At 49.3% G+C, this 14,829-nt stretch overlaps 8 protein-coding genes across 8 annotated transcripts; 3 read left to right on the plus strand and 5 right to left on the minus strand.

The window, feature by feature from the left end:
- Positions 1-366: 366 nt before the first annotated feature.
- On the minus strand, positions 367-1,547 carry N7525_003900 (glycerophosphodiester phosphodiesterase; the record flags this gene model as incomplete). Its single annotated transcript, XM_061212858.1, has 4 exons — positions 367-987; positions 1,031-1,210; positions 1,258-1,445; positions 1,496-1,547. 4 exons carry the CDS (start codon positions 1,545-1,547, stop codon positions 367-369), a joined length of 1,041 nt encoding a protein of 346 aa, XP_061069879.1.
- A 1,834-nt stretch (positions 1,548-3,381) lies between these two features.
- On the plus strand, positions 3,382-4,094 carry N7525_003901 (Aminoglycoside phosphotransferase; the record flags this gene model as incomplete). Its single annotated transcript, XM_061212859.1, has 3 exons — positions 3,382-3,460; positions 3,498-3,819; positions 3,890-4,094. Coding segments are annotated over 3 exons (606 nt in total), but the record flags the coding sequence as incomplete, so codon positions are not given.
- Positions 4,095-4,464: 370 nt separating this feature from the next.
- Positions 4,465-5,633, plus strand: N7525_003902 (zinc-dependent alcohol dehydrogenase family protein; the record flags this gene model as incomplete). The annotated part of the gene is made up of 3 exons (XM_002566341.1): positions 4,465-4,603; positions 4,661-5,107; positions 5,164-5,633. 3 exons carry the CDS (start codon positions 4,465-4,467, stop codon positions 5,631-5,633), a joined length of 1,056 nt encoding a protein of 351 aa, XP_002566387.1.
- Positions 5,634-5,697: 64 nt separating this feature from the next.
- N7525_003903 (cupin domain-containing protein) lies at positions 5,698-6,270 on the minus strand (the record flags this gene model as incomplete). Its single annotated transcript, XM_002566340.1, has 1 exon — positions 5,698-6,270. One exon carries the CDS (start codon positions 6,268-6,270, stop codon positions 5,698-5,700), a length of 573 nt encoding a protein of 190 aa, XP_002566386.1.
- Positions 6,271-6,744: 474 nt separating this feature from the next.
- N7525_003904 (sulfotransferase family protein) lies at positions 6,745-7,792 on the minus strand (the record flags this gene model as incomplete). The annotated part of the gene is made up of 4 exons (XM_002566339.2): positions 6,745-7,039; positions 7,098-7,399; positions 7,464-7,659; positions 7,716-7,792. 4 exons carry the CDS (start codon positions 7,790-7,792, stop codon positions 6,745-6,747), a joined length of 870 nt encoding a protein of 289 aa, XP_002566385.2.
- A 328-nt stretch (positions 7,793-8,120) lies between these two features.
- Positions 8,121-9,753, minus strand: N7525_003905 (putative MFS transporter; the record flags this gene model as incomplete). The annotated part of the gene is made up of 3 exons (XM_002566338.1): positions 8,121-9,379; positions 9,436-9,498; positions 9,546-9,753. The coding sequence occupies 3 exons, from the start codon at positions 9,751-9,753 to the stop codon at positions 8,121-8,123; spliced, it is 1,530 nt and encodes a 509-aa protein (XP_002566384.1).
- A 1,125-nt stretch (positions 9,754-10,878) lies between these two features.
- On the plus strand, positions 10,879-12,350 carry N7525_003906 (SGNH/GDSL hydrolase family protein; the record flags this gene model as incomplete). Its single annotated transcript, XM_061212860.1, has 4 exons — positions 10,879-11,052; positions 11,112-11,548; positions 11,616-11,726; positions 11,774-12,350. The coding sequence occupies 4 exons, from the start codon at positions 10,879-10,881 to the stop codon at positions 12,348-12,350; spliced, it is 1,299 nt and encodes a 432-aa protein (XP_061069881.1).
- A 113-nt stretch (positions 12,351-12,463) lies between these two features.
- Positions 12,464-13,721, minus strand: N7525_003907 (purine-nucleoside phosphorylase; the record flags this gene model as incomplete). The annotated part of the gene is made up of 2 exons (XM_002566336.1): positions 12,464-13,540; positions 13,593-13,721. The coding sequence occupies 2 exons, from the start codon at positions 13,719-13,721 to the stop codon at positions 12,464-12,466; spliced, it is 1,206 nt and encodes a 401-aa protein (XP_002566382.1).
- Between the last annotated feature and the right edge of the window lie 1,108 nt (positions 13,722-14,829).

A 14,829-nucleotide genomic window follows, 5' to 3' on the forward strand; every position in this document is an offset into this window, starting at 1 on the left:
TACCCTCTGTGCTACTCACCCATTTGGCTTCGCTGGCACTGGCACTGGCGTTGATCGTCTGTTTTACCCTCGCATCGGGGCCATCTTCATCTGTATCCATTGAGAACGCCCAATTGGCAGGTTTTGTTGTTTTGGGCCATCATACGGGGTGTATTTTGTTGATTTTTTGACGCCGAAATGCTTATAATGTACTCTCTATCGGCTCGGTGTTTGGTTAGCGTATTGCTTTTTATACTGTATAAGGTTTTGCAAGTTTAATGGACATAATGTCTTCTTTCCCAAGGTTCAATAACCCGAAATCATGTCTCATTATATCTATCATTAACCATTAATATGCCATCGCACCCTTAGCAAGACGCTATGCAACTATTTCGACTTGTGATCCTCAAACTCCAGTTGCGCAACCGGAGTAAGGTACATCCGCTTCAAGATCCAGCCAAAGCAAATGACATAGAGCGTCGCAGCGATGATCTCGATACGTTGTCTCAAAGTGATCCGATCTAAGTTGGGATTCGGGATACCCAATACACCCGAACGTTCCTTCTCCCACCCCTCACAGACCTGTCGGAATCGTCCCGGCTCGTCGGAGATGACGCCGTCGATGTCGTGTCGGATACACCAACGCATCAGATTCGGAGAATTCACCGTCCAACAATAGACTTGACGGCGGGCTAGGCGCGCCTCGTCCAGGAATCCTCGTCCCAGCGGGCCCATCAAGATCTTCTGGTTGATGTTGAAGGATATAAGGGGTACTTGGAGGAATTGACGCGCATAGCTCAAGTCGACACAGATTAGCGTCACTGCATACCGTGGCAGGTGTTTTGCTCGCGCGGGCAGGTATCGTGCAGACCAGCAGCCGAGAATGATACGTCTGTGCCAGTCGGGTCCGTTCGTGGGTATGGGAACCGACTCGATGGTTTTGGCGACCAGTTCCATTATAGCGAAGGGTTCATTGGTGAGCTGGGGAGTGGGTGGGATGTTAATCTTCTGAGAGAGACAATGTGCAGGTTGGGGAGAATCCCTTCGCTACCTTTATATCTAGCAAGATCCAGAAATTCTCCCGGCCTGGTTGACTTAGGTATTCCAACACGTCGATCAACCGGGGCATGGGCTCATGGGGAGCTTGTAGAGTTCGCAGAGTTTTCAAATACTCCCAGTCGCAGTCGCTGACCTTCTTGTTGATGCCGAAACAGCGCATGAGGGTTGGGTCCTTGGATCGATGAGCGTGGTCCTAGATCGTGGAGTGTGTGCACCTACGTGTGATAACACCACGATCCCATCGCGGGAAATATGAAGGTCTAGCTCGAGAGCGTGAGCTCCTGCCCGGATTGCGCCATCTATTGAAAGTATAGTGTTCTCGGGATATTGGCCTTTGAACCCTCGATGGGCGATGGCATGGGGTAAACGCGGGGAGGCGTGGGTAACCGGTGAGCGGTGGAAATGAGCTTGCGGGGAATGAGTTAACTTGGCAATGCCGATATGGAGGGTTACGCACCTGGTATTTCGTGCGTATGATCTCCTGGAACTGCAGGTGAGGCGTCGCCCATTTTGAAAGGAGTCGTGAGAGTTGAAGAAGATAAGAAGGGAGATGGGGTTGTCGAGCAAGGACGTCGGAGTTTGGCGGAGATAAGCCCCACTGCATGGTCTAGTGTGCATCATATATTCGCTCGTCGGATTTGCACTTCTGTCATGTGAAGACGGAATATGGTCAAATCAGCACCTAGAGATATTCATAGGGTTATCCACTGCTAGACAGAAGCAGTTTTGGAGATACTTTTCGCTTGTTACGAAAGGTACTAACCTGTGGAGGACTCCGCAAGTAGTCTTATATCATGCGACACTTTCGGTATCGCAAACTAGCCGTCATGAGGCGGGGCTGCCTTAGCTATCGTGCTGGGCTATCTACATATGCAGGAGCCTAGATACTCGGTCTTGATACCTACATAGGTAGGGTGTTTGACCCATAATCATCGCCTCAGAAAGTCAAACAAAAATATCCATTGGTTCGCGTTATGCACTTCCCACATTGACCCGACTTGGAAGAATTGTGATACAATGCGTAGCTACTAAATACAAGTAATATCCTAAAATACTCAGAACTTAGCCTTTGGGAGAGTGAATCTGCATCAACTATCTACATATCATACATATTATACATATCACGCCCTTGAAATGGAACACCCATGATAATAGATCAACAGATAAAGTAAATTGAGAGCAAAGTGAGAGATGAGTCACTCGTGGAGCCTATACTATTGTTCTTGTTGCGCCGCCAGAGTAGCAGCAATCAAGTACCCCGAGGACATCGACGTGTCGCAAAGCAACTTGTTTGGAGAAAAAGTCTCCACGGATATCGGACCGTCCTGGACCAAGAAAAGGTTCCCATCGTCGATAGCTCCATCCGGCCTAGTAGCACGAATAAGGAACGTAGTTTGGAACCATAACAACCAAGAATCATTTTGCGGATCTCGGCTTGAAGATTCCAACCTGGGGTGAGGACCTGTGCTTTCAGGATGTACTCGGTATACTGGATGTCGAAGATTTCCATGACTTTGCACATAGATCTGCTTCGATACTTCTGATCAGCCTGAATACCATTACACTGGTATAGGCATATCCTCACACGATGAGAGGAAATGAGGACAAAGATATTTCCCAGTAAGGATGAGTTGACTCGTAGGTAGTTAATGAACTTGAGGACAATAACGAAGCTGATCTCGATGAAAAGCTGTGAGAGACAGCTGAATCATATGCCCAAGATTTCATGAGAAATCCATGTCAGTGTGTAGTAGGAGGAAGAAACCTGGTATTCGAACTAGGAAACTGAGCACGCAGTCTGCCACCATAACAAGGCATCCATGTAGGATGGTGTCAACACAATTCGGCCCCTAGTGCAGATCTTGATGGTAATAGCAAATACTGAAATGAGAACTTTGAGGGCTGAAGTGGGGAAAGGTTCGATGTAAACAGCAGTTGGACATGGGTTAGTGGATCCTAAGGCATAGGGAAGTTCCGTTCAACGTATGCGACGCTAAGGAATCTGTCAGATTTCTTCTTCTAGTTTAGAACCTAGCTTTCTACAACTATCTCAATCAATCTATCATTCTCACATTCCACCATACAACCTACGAACTCGAGGGTACATGCCTGAGGTATGAACCGGGCACCCAGGCATACATCATATATGATGTGAATGATTACAGCTTTTAATCTCACTAGATCAGACAACGGGCTCAGTTCTAGCGTCCACACACCTTTCATGGAATGGCTGATATACCAGATCACAATATACATGAGATAGGACTGGGTATCTCCCTGTTAGCGTACTGCGATCCAGCTGAAAAAGCGTAGAGCCTGAAAGCTTATCCCCTCGATGGATAGGACATTTCCACGGTTTCAAATGAAACCCTGACCGAGCTCTTCAGCACCGCGCCGATTCTCCGTTCATACCAAGGAACACGTATTGTGCGGCTGTCACAGACATTAATTCTTACAAGGCGGAGTCAATAGACGGCCTTGCGAAAATAGCATTCTTGAGTTTATTGCTAGGGCGGGTGAGAAGAAAGAATCACAATCAATCCCAGTGCCTAAGGTTCATCGTGTTCTTAACATCGAAACGGAAGGCGTCTTTTTCGGGTGCAGATGCCTCGTGGTCATGGATTTCGTCAAAGGGACAACACTCGAGGAATGCTGGGACGACCTGAGTCAGACAGAACACCTGGACGTCGTCTCCCAGCTTTCTTCGATGATCACTGCTCAACACTCTATTCCGCCATTACGGGAGCAGCAGCAGCAGCCTGGCCCTCTGGGTTGCAAAACGTGCGTCGCCCGTGGTCACTGGTTTCCTGACGCCGGAGCTGGCCCATTTGGCTCGAAGGAGCAACTACAGGCCTGGTTCAACCGCCGACTTGAATCACTCAACACTTAAGCAGGCACCAAAGGATGCTCCCCTCTTCCATTTCGACCGGCTGGTTCTCAGACACCTCGATATTGCGCCCCGGAACTTAATCCTGGGTCCTGATGGCAGAGTTTGGCTGATCGACTGGGCAGACTCTGGGGCATTCACGGAGATCCGCTGCGCCAGAGTTCACTGATATGCTTCTTGAAATAATCCCCGGGCATGAAAAAGTGGCGAAGCAATTGAGACGGATTATGTATGCCCTGACCACTGCGCAACGGGTTGATTGGATTGATAGGTCATGAACCACTCCCACATAATTCTTGAACCCCGTCTGACAGATCTTCTTGTTTTCCAAATTTGTGTAATGTGCTTCCCGAGGAAATTCTCATGAAAAGGATAGTGACGTATCCATGCCCGGGCAGAAAACCTCGATTACTCAGCACTTCCAAGGTGCAGGCCCAGATGGGGAGTTCTCCAAATTTCTCCAACGTGATTTATAACCAGCTTCAATCCTTGACTTGTTGCCGTGCCCCAATTGAATATTCTGTTTAGAGTGGTGAAAAATGGCCGTTCAACAATGGATCACGCCCTTGAAGGGCATTGACAGTCTTAGCCAGACCGAAGCCCCAATGCCTGCACCCGGGCCGAGCGAAGTATTGGTAGAGATCCGTGCTGTGTCTCTAAACTACCGCGACGTGGAAGGTAAGTCGTCCGCCAAGCACAGACCTGCAGGATCCATACTGACCGAGACTTTTAAAGTGACCAATGGCGAGTATAAACATCACAAATCCGCCGAACAGGATGCCACCATCGTGCCATGCTCGGACATGTGCGGAGTGGTGACGCAGGTTGGATCTGGCGTGACCAAGTGGACAGTCGGCGACCGGGTGCTCTCAACTTTCCTGCCCGATCATCAAACCGGCCAGGTGACTGAGAAGGAGCTTGGCAGAAGTCTGGGGCTGCCGCAGGATGGTGTCCTTGCAACCCACCGCGTGTTCCCTGACCACGGCCTGGTGAAAGCGCCTAGCTTCATGTCAGATGAGGAGGCGGCTACGCTTCCCATCGCTTCAGTCACGGCGTGGATGTCTATCAATGGCATGCGACCGATGGGGCAGAACGGCGGGAAGGACGAATACATCTTGCTCCAGGGAACTGGTGGTGTGGCTATCGCCGGACTGCAGATTGCGAAGGCCGCTGGCGCGAAGGGTAGGCAGTGGGAATTATTACCGTTGATAGGACGCAAACGCTAACCATGTAAACAGCTATTATCACCTCCTCGTCCGATGCCAAATTGGACCAGGCTAAAGAGCTAGGTGCTGATTTTACTATCAACTACCGCAACAACCCTGATTGGGAAGCCGAAGTGATGAAGATTACTGAGAACCACGGTGCCGATATCGTCTTGGAAGTTGGCGGTGCTAAAACCTTGCGGAAGAGTTTTGATTGCATCGCTTTCGGGGGATTGATCAACTGCATTGGCTATGTCTCGGGCAAGATAGATGCCGATGAAGACCGCCTGAATGTCAACCTGCTGGCTCTCCGTCGGACGGTGACACTCAGGGGAATTATCAACGGTCCTAAGGATCGGTTTGAAGAGATGATCCAGTTCTACGAGACAAACCAGATCCATCCGGTAGTTAACCGGGTCTTTTCATTTGCCGAGTCCAAGGAAGCATTCAGGTTCCTGGAAAGCGGCAGCCACTTTGGCAAGGTAGTAATCAAGATTCAATAGAGCGCAGGAGCTCTGAATACCATTAAATCTCATTGTCAAATTATCCCAGAAGAAACTGAGAACATTACTCCTGGCTATTGCCACTCGGCTTAAGTACTCCAGCTGCAATTCCCAGGTCTTCTTTCATTTCCTTCCCAGCAACCGTCAACTTCTTGCAATCCTGCAGCACGAACAGTAAACGGGCCCATTCTGTCTCGCTGGTGTTGCGCCACCCATGCATTGTAGCCCGCTGTACCGCAACATCCCCTCTGTTCATGATAACTGGCTCGCTGTCTTCCAAGATCATTTCAACCTGTCCTTCGAGCACCACACCGTAGTCGAGACTCTGCGTCCGGTGAACCACAGCAGGGTTGTTCGGGGCGAAGTCCACAATGCGACACACGGTTCCACCCGGGTTAACGAGACCCATCTTGTCCGATTGTGTCAAGGTCTCGTGGGTCTTGATGTCCGCATCATCGTTGAGATCTGGAGCGAATTGGTTCGTGTAAACCACGTTGAATGCCATCTGACTTTCTCCGAGTGATTGCCATTCAGCCGGTGTAGAGGAATGGATTACTGCTTTCCCATTCTCATTGTGGCCTGTGATATGCCGTGTGACGGCCGGCAAGGGTGACAGCTGGCTGGTATTGGAAGCCATTGTTTATATCATGTAAAGTGGAATTAGAGGTTGAAATCAGACAAATATTCGGAGTACGACGTGACCCCTCGGATGGTTTTATATACTTTCCACTCACGTGATGTGGGGCAGGTACGTGTCCGCTTGGGCATCGGTGAGCTGAACGAGTTTGTTCGATGTGGGAGGGTTCGGGAGCGACTACCACGTCAGATCCGATTGAAAGATTGTCACTTTGGGCGAGAACTGTGGGCCCAATAGCTCATTGGTGTGAGATCAGTCACACAAAAGCAAAGTGACAAATTGTCCAGGCAGTGCATCAGTGTGACATCCACCCGAGGTAGCTCCATCTCTCCCTACGACATAGGTCCACCGGTAGACGGGTAGGGCTGCCACCACCACTTTGCTGCTTCCTGCTTCGTCTTTCAAGTTCTTTTTGATAACGGATCTAGGGCTGGGCATTGAAGATATTTTGGTCTTGACTGAATATGTTAAACATCAAAGTCTTTTCAGCTCTGCAAGGGCTGATGGCCCATATTCGACAGCAGCCCACCCTAGAATTCCGATTGCTGGGACAGCAACAGCGCTTATCCTCATAACAGCGGCCATCATCTTCGGCCGAAGAAATTCCTGAACCAGTTTTTGAAACTTTTCGGGCTCATTGCGGCCGGGATACGCCTCTTCTGGGATTGGGACACCCAAGAACGGGCAAATATTCTCCCAGTCGAGGCCATCTTCAAGTCGTATATAGCACAACTTGTCAGCCGGGATGATTTCTTTCACTTTTTTGATGCTGATGGTGGTGTTAGCGTAATACATCTTGAAAAATAACAGCTGCTTTCGGTACATACTAGTCGGTATAATGCTGGCGCAGATTTTGAGCATTTTCGGCGTCACCAGGTCTAGTGCATCCAGACATCGCCTGGTAAACGAGTTCATTCATGGCGAGGAATCGGTACAACGTCGCATCGAAGTACTTGAGGATAGAGAATGGGAATTGATAGGGCATGTCGATCACAAGCCCGACCGTGTTATTGACAGAAGTGACCCATTTGTCTGGGTTTCGCTCCGTGAGGATGAATTTCACGTCGGGATCGTCGATGTAGGCCTCGATCAAATCTGGTCCAATCATGCTTGGGATTTCAACAAGGCACTAGGTGAGAACACGAGTCAGGTGCGCTTCTCTCAAATGCGCATGAGTGAAAAATTGCACTTACGTCGTATTCTCCCAACCATTTATCGTAATCAGCCCGGTTGTACTTCTTCACCCCAGAGAGTCTGTTATACTGAGCAGTGATCGCTTCCGAGCAGACTTCCATATGGGGTAGACCATGGACGGTAATACATTCATAGAAATGGTATGTCTTGTAACCCAAGATTCGCATTGCCTGGTAAAGTCCCAATGTCCCTGAACTAACAACTTCGTTAGCATCGGAATTCACCCGTGGCTCGAGTCGACATTTCCGCACCGACTAGGACTTGCAACGATAACTTTCATCGGCAGAACCTCTGCCGGCATCGGCATCTGATCAACCTTTCGCGACATATCGGTTTATTCGGACGAAATTCCTTTCAAAAATTCGCAATGACAAGGTGTTGAGTTTTCGCCAGTGGAAGGGTCCGGGGGGCCGCGGGGGCTGAAATAAGATTGAGGCAATACGAGTTTACAACGGAGAGCTGATGTCAGGCTTATAATCCGTCCTATTGGCTGGCTCTAGCTACCTCCAATAAAGGAAGCTCTACTCTGCACATCACCGGGTTGGTGTGTTGGTGAAAAGGCGGTGCCACGATTAGTGAACGCGGGGTTTATCCATGGATGGATCATATATTGATTTCGCTCAACTAAATACAGACAGGATTTCCCAACCCTCCATTTACAAAAACCATCGGAACTGAGCAGATGCCGGCCCGTCTCTCATTCGCTCCGTTGGAATATCCCGTGCTCGAATCGTGACTCCATCATTACGGTCGCGTCGCTTGTTATCCAGCCACATGTATAGTGCCAGAGAAGCCGTCAAACAAGCGCCAGTAGCACCGAACGCAGCAACGCTGATCAGGGCCGGCATATACTTAGGTGCATCTTGCTTCCGGAACAAGTTGCTGCTCACCAAGCCCATCAAATTGGCCAACGGCACGCCGATACTAGTCAACAGTACACGGCGACCCTCGTGGGCGATGTTGTTATTATACCACGTGCTGAGCATCACGGATGGAGCGGACGTTCCCCAAGTCATCATGAACGTCGCGAAATAAGCAATCTGTATGTCTTTCTGGACATCGTCAATGGATGCATAGATCATGAACCCGGAGAAAGTGAGCATGAAGCCCAGAACAATGAATGGTGATCGCAGTTTGGTCCAATCAGAGGAGAAGGCGAGCACGAGCAGCATCACTGCTCCTGTTACATTTGGTGCAACGGTGTACAGGTTGGTTTTGACGGTGGGATAACCCAACCCCCCGACGATCTGGGGCATGAAGAGCGCAACACCCTGCAAAGGCACACCAAGACAGATTTCAATGCACAACCAGGCGTATGTACTAGGGTGCTTGAAGATACCGAGGGCCTCGCGGAAGCTGAACTCTTCGTTGACCACTGCACTGGAGTCGACTTGAATTCGATGGAAAGCTAGTGCCTTCTCCTCCTCAGACAAGAACTTCGCCTCGGCAGCGCTCCGTGGGAGATATAAGAAAGCAAATATAGCGAATAGAACAGTGACGCCGCCCTCGATAATGAACAGGTAGCGCCAATTGGGGATATTAGATCCCTCGATTTGGAACACTCCAAACGCAATGAGTCCAGAGAAGGCATTTGCGATGTTCGACGCGGCGTAGAAAACAGCCAGACGACGAGCCAGCTCGCCACGACGGTAGAATGTGGTCAAGTAGTAGATGACCAGCGGGAAGAATGCAGCCTCGGACATACCCAGGAACCAGCGCAGGGCAAACATCCCACTGAAATTGAAGGCGGCTGAGGAGAGCATCGTGAAGGAACCAAATGAGAACATCAGGATTGGGAGTACGCGCGCTGGACTAAACTTCTTTCCCAGCATCGAGAAGGGCGGTGCAAAGAGCACGAATGGAACAAAGAAGATTGATAACAGGAGATTATACTCATTCGGCTTGAAGTTCAGGTCTAATCGTTTCAATCAGTCTTCAGTGCCTACCGCTTGGATCGAGGACCTCACATACCCTTGCTCATCCCATCAGTTTCTGCATTTCCCAAATTTCCCTTGTCTAGAGCATTGAATAGATCTGCCGCTAGTCAGTCCTGCATGAATGACAGAATTGGGTAGACATACACATAATTGCTAGGATAGGAAGTAGACGATAGTCAAACTTCCGACAGAGACGCCGTTCAGCCTTGTGGTCCACGACACGGGTCACCTCATCCATCACCCCCGGGACAGAGCCATAACCTTTCAGTATATTGGGCTCCTCAGTAGTGCCCAAGGTGTCCGTTTTCTTCATTGTGCCATCAGGCGACGGTGCGCGCTCTGCACTCGACATGCTGTATCCAAGGTGTTATAGACAACGAAAGATAGAAAGGCGAAGTCGGTGTACCACCTGTCAAATTTATAAAAGTCCAGATGCGAGCTTCGTCTTATCAAGCGAGAGGTGACATCCCCTTGCTCTATTAGATAAGATTACCTCGGGAATGTTGCATTACCCATGCATGGATATCACCCCCACGTTTCTCCGCATCATGGAAGGTTTAGCTGAACAGGCAAAGATCGCCTGAGATGGTCGCATTCGGATTTTGGGGGCTGCTTGGAGGCTTATCTGCGGGGGACAAATGTAAGTACTTTTTGGCGAGCTTGATTCGAATCCTATCTCGCCGACACCCGTGTCGCAGATAAACCGCCCCTTTGTTCCCTTGGTATCCCATGCAGATCGCGTCTCACCGTTTTTCTTAAAATTCCTTCTAGATATTTCTACACATAGCTGGAAGATCTAGAAGCTCTGTAATTAGGGGTTCCCATTCCGGTGTGCAAAGTAGGGTTGCATCCGTCGCATGACCTCATCACATTTGAACCTATCGACTCTTCCAGGTCAAGCCACCGTCTTGGAATATGACAGCGAGTTTGGTTTTTTCTCGAGAAAGCTTGAACTTTCTTGTAACTTTTATATATTTCCTTTAGGAGATATTAGCATATATGCAACCGCCCTAGCATAAACTCAATTCGAATCACTTTACTGTTCTTAAATAGTATCTAGCCGTAAGAATTTCGAAGTTCATATATCCTTCAATCATCAAGCTGCTAGCCATAAATTGGCGTACCGCTAATATCTAGGCCCGGGGTGCACGTAACCATAGCGAAGACAGCATAGAACAAAGACAACTGTACTTTTAATATCTACCGCTATTATTCTTCAGGATATTGACATTTACCGAATTACCCATGATGCCGGCAAAGAGGGTAGCTGCATTTATCCACTTCCCCGCAATTCGTGTTTGCGGAGAGGATTTGCAGCGGAGAAATAGAGGAGCCCAATTTCCGATAGAATTTACCCACATTATCCGGACACAATTATGAGGGAAAAGAGCTATAAATTGCACATTGAGATTCAATTCGAGATGTGAGGGGAAAGGTGACTCTTATACTAGCTGGTCGACTACCTGCGGCAACAACTATGTTTCAACTCAGATCTATATTTCTAATCGCCCTGTCATGCGCCCACTTAGTATCCTCACACCCTTTGCTGAACCGAGCAAACTATGACAAAGCGGGAGACTCACATTGGGTGAATATATGGACTACTATGCCCCAGTTGGTCGAGCCCGCTAACCTACCCCCAATTCCATTTGTACGTGGGATGCCATTATCACAATGACCAATGCCTCCATATTGACTGTGGGGGTACAGAATGGATCCACCGCGGTCTTCGGCAATACTACCATTCGCCAAACGCTCCAGGTTTCGTTAGCTGCACAGGAGATCCGCATTCGACTGTCTAATGCATTTGGGCCGAATGAGCTCAAGATCACCAATGTGACTATCGGCCTACCAGAGAGACAGCGGGTGGGAGTCAGTGGTCTACAGACAAAGACATTGAAAACGGTGACCTTCAATGGTGGTCCAGATGTGGACATCCCGAACGGTGGGATGGTTGTCTCCGACCCAATAAAGTTCCCTGTCAAGGCCCAATCGGCTGTGATGATCAGCATGTACCTCGCAGAGGGACAGCACGGCTTCGCTATTACTGGCCATCCTGGAAGTAGAACGACTTCATACTTGGCTTTTGGGGATTGGACTGGCGCAAAGAACCTCACCGACTCGTCTGTCCAAAGCACAGATCATTGGTGGGTCTTTTCCCCGCAAGACTTCTGATTACCCCAAATGCAAATCTGAATCTGACCCCCATGTCAGGTACTTCGTCAGCGGAGTAGAGGCTCGGCTACCTTCTAAGTCCAGTGGGTTCGTAATAATTGGCGACAGTATCACCGATGGACGAGGAAGCACTACAAATGGCAATGATCGGTAAGTGGGCCGTCCTATTGTGCATGTTTATGGCTTACAGACTCTAGTTGGCCGGATTTGCTGCTGGCAAGAATGCAAAAGCATGAACCCACCTCGAATATCGCCGTTCTCAACCAGGCCGCTGGCGGAAACCGAATTCTGCAAGATGGCCTAGGTCCAAATGTGATCAGCCGTCTTGACCGGGACGTCCTGGCACAATCTGGAGTGCGATATGCGATGATCTTCGAAGGCGTCAATGATATTGGCGGCGCTGATAGTGACGTAGCTACGCAGGCGGAGATTGAGAAGAAACTAGTTGCGGCGTATGAACAGATCGCGACACGGGTGCATGCCCTGGGAATTCCGTTATTCGGCGCTACTATCACACCGTTCGGCTCGTCGGCGAGCTCCGACTATGTGCAGCCTTACTCAAGTCCCGAGCGGGAGAAGACTCGTCAGCAAATTAATAAATTTATCCGGCAAAGTGGCGTATTTGATGCGGTACTGGACTTTGATCGGGTGTTGAGGGATCCCCAGGTCCCATCTCAGCTGCTGAAACAGTATGATATAGGAGATCATCTTCATCCTAGTGTGGCGGGGTATCAAGCGTTGGCTGATTATTTCCCTCTCGGGTTATTCGAGTGAACTTCCCATGGCTATTTTCAGATTTCACAGATGCAAATATAGGTACATAACATAGACTTCAAATCATGACCAAATTGAAGCTTCAAGTTTTCCGGTGGAAGGACAGAGCATCTTTAAACACGACGCTTGAAGTTGTTCTGAAGGTTGCGCTTTCTGTAAGCGCCGCCACCGATAAGAGCCTGCTTGCGTCCAGGACCAAAGTCTGGAACACCACCCAGAGAACCGAAGATATCGCCAATGTAGTTGTTGGCCTTAACACCAGCAGCAAAAGTAGCGTCCCACCCGTCCAGAATACCCTCCACGACCTTGATACCAGCAATATAGAGGTTCTCAATAGCCGGCTCGAATGCGCCCTGCTCCGAGGATTGGAACAGATTGTAGGTCGCCGGTGCACCGGGGTAGGGCCGTTCGAAGTCCGACGCAGTGCGCATCACGATGATGCGGGAGAAATCGGTCAACTTGTGGATCGAGGATCGGAGCAGGACCTCGAAGGTGGCGTTATCCTCCTGTGCGGTTGCGCAATAGTTGCCCGTTCCATTAGTCAACACCTTGGTGGTGTTTTCAAACACGGAGCCGAGGATATTGCCGCTGTAGTACACGTCGGAGGTGGCGACATCGCACTCAACAACACTAGGGGGCAGGGTGGCAGCCTTGTATTTCCCACTGGGAGTCTTGTAGCGGGCGCGGTAGGCCTGGGCAGTGGCAGAGTCAGACAGGTTTGCCTTGCGCGCGAAATTGGCGGCAATTGTGCGAAGGTCGGCGTTCAGCTCGAAGACCTCTGTCCCGTAGATGCTGGTCGGGTACTGGCCTGGGAATTCGGTGCCTTGCGCAATATATCCGGTGGAAAAGTTGCTGGGAAGCTCGCGGAGATCGATTTCATACTGCAGAGCGACCTGGATCGCGTACCTAGCAAAGGTCGCGGATGCAGTGGTGGCTTTCATAGGGTTGATGCCAGCAATGCCCGCGACAAAGAAGTAGGTTTGGGTGAGATCGAACAGCGGGGAGAAAGCAACGGAGGTGACAGTAGCAGCAGCATTGATCTCGCCTTCTCCGGTGACGAGCTGGCAAACATCGTAGTTCTCGGTGCAGTAGACGTCCGGGAATAGAGGCGAAAGACCGGGGATGGTGATATTATGGGCAAACAAGTCGAATTCGGGAATGTTCCACCAAGCTTCGGCTTCAGGTGCGAACTGTCATAATCTATTAGCGATGCTGCATTTCCTTTCGTGGAACCGCACATACCATTGACACAATGAACACCTTGGGAGCAATTGCGCCATGGTGACCCTTTTGGGCGGTCCCAGTAGCTCCGGCGCATAGTGAGCTGCCAGTGAGCAGCAAGGAGGCCGTCAAGGATTGAAGAAAACGCATGGTGAGGACAGTTGCAGTTGGGAACTTTATTTTATTTGCACTCCGTGGAGTCGTGCAGATTTTGTAGCGCCCTGGCGCCTTTCACGCTATAGAGCCCATCGCCGATCGGTGGACATATTTGTGCCTGATTAGGGCAAGATCAGCGCCACAACATGGAGCAATCCGGCCAAAAACCATCGGAGTTCCTCCTATCGACCACTTTGGTAGAATATCATTCGTGCTAGATATGTGTGGGGAACACAAGAGATTGGTACCTGGCTTTTGACTGGCCTTTTGCACTCGTACGTGGGTCCAACGTGGTGGGATTTTCACAATTCTTTCCCAGACGGTTGCTGCTAAGCATCGGAGCTTGCCGGTGGGTCCACTTCGGTATTTGTGCAAGACATTGGAAGAGAGTGCACTATCTTAGATATTGGTCTCGGATTCAACCATATAGTCCATATCATTGAATCTGACATCAATATGCAGTGAGTGGGTAGCGCGACTGCGGATGCAATCTTTATCCCGGAATAGGGAAAATAGGGATAGCTCGGAAAAAGCGGAAAATGTTATGAAACTCGAGCACAATATGATTTTGCTCGCATATCAATATCCCTGTCCGTGGAGTGAATGCCCAATTTATGTTGATAGACTGTCTTAAGGGCAACGCTGGAATAGATTAAGAGAATATTGATTAGTTAGTTAGTATAATCAAAAGGAAGCAAAAAAAGAAAGAAAGGGGAAAGGAGAAAAAAAAAAAGAAGGGCCCGAGCCCGGGATTGAACCGGGGACCTCGCGCAATATTGCTTTGGGTGAACCCCTGAACAGTTTGTTAGTAAATTTGTAAGGTAGAGATTTGATGCAATTAGGAAGTCTTACTAAGCGCGAATCATACCACTAGACCACCCGGGCACTTGATGTGAAAATTGGACGAACACAGTCTCTACTCGACGAAACGTGTATGGGTACAAGGTTACGAGGTATATGACCTACCTAGGTAGATTCAAAAGTTTTAACAATAACCTGCCACTAGCAAAAGTGGACATCATATTGATAATTTAGCATAACTTCCGATAGCAGGACGAGCTACAATTTTCGCTTGTTATAGGGAAGTATAATGCAAGGTCTA

This window comes from Penicillium rubens, assembly GCF_028828025.1.
Source record: "Penicillium rubens strain IBT 27055 chromosome Unknown utg000002l_segment0_segment0, whole genome shotgun sequence".
Lineage (NCBI taxonomy): Eukaryota > Fungi > Ascomycota > Eurotiomycetes > Eurotiales > Aspergillaceae > Penicillium > Penicillium rubens.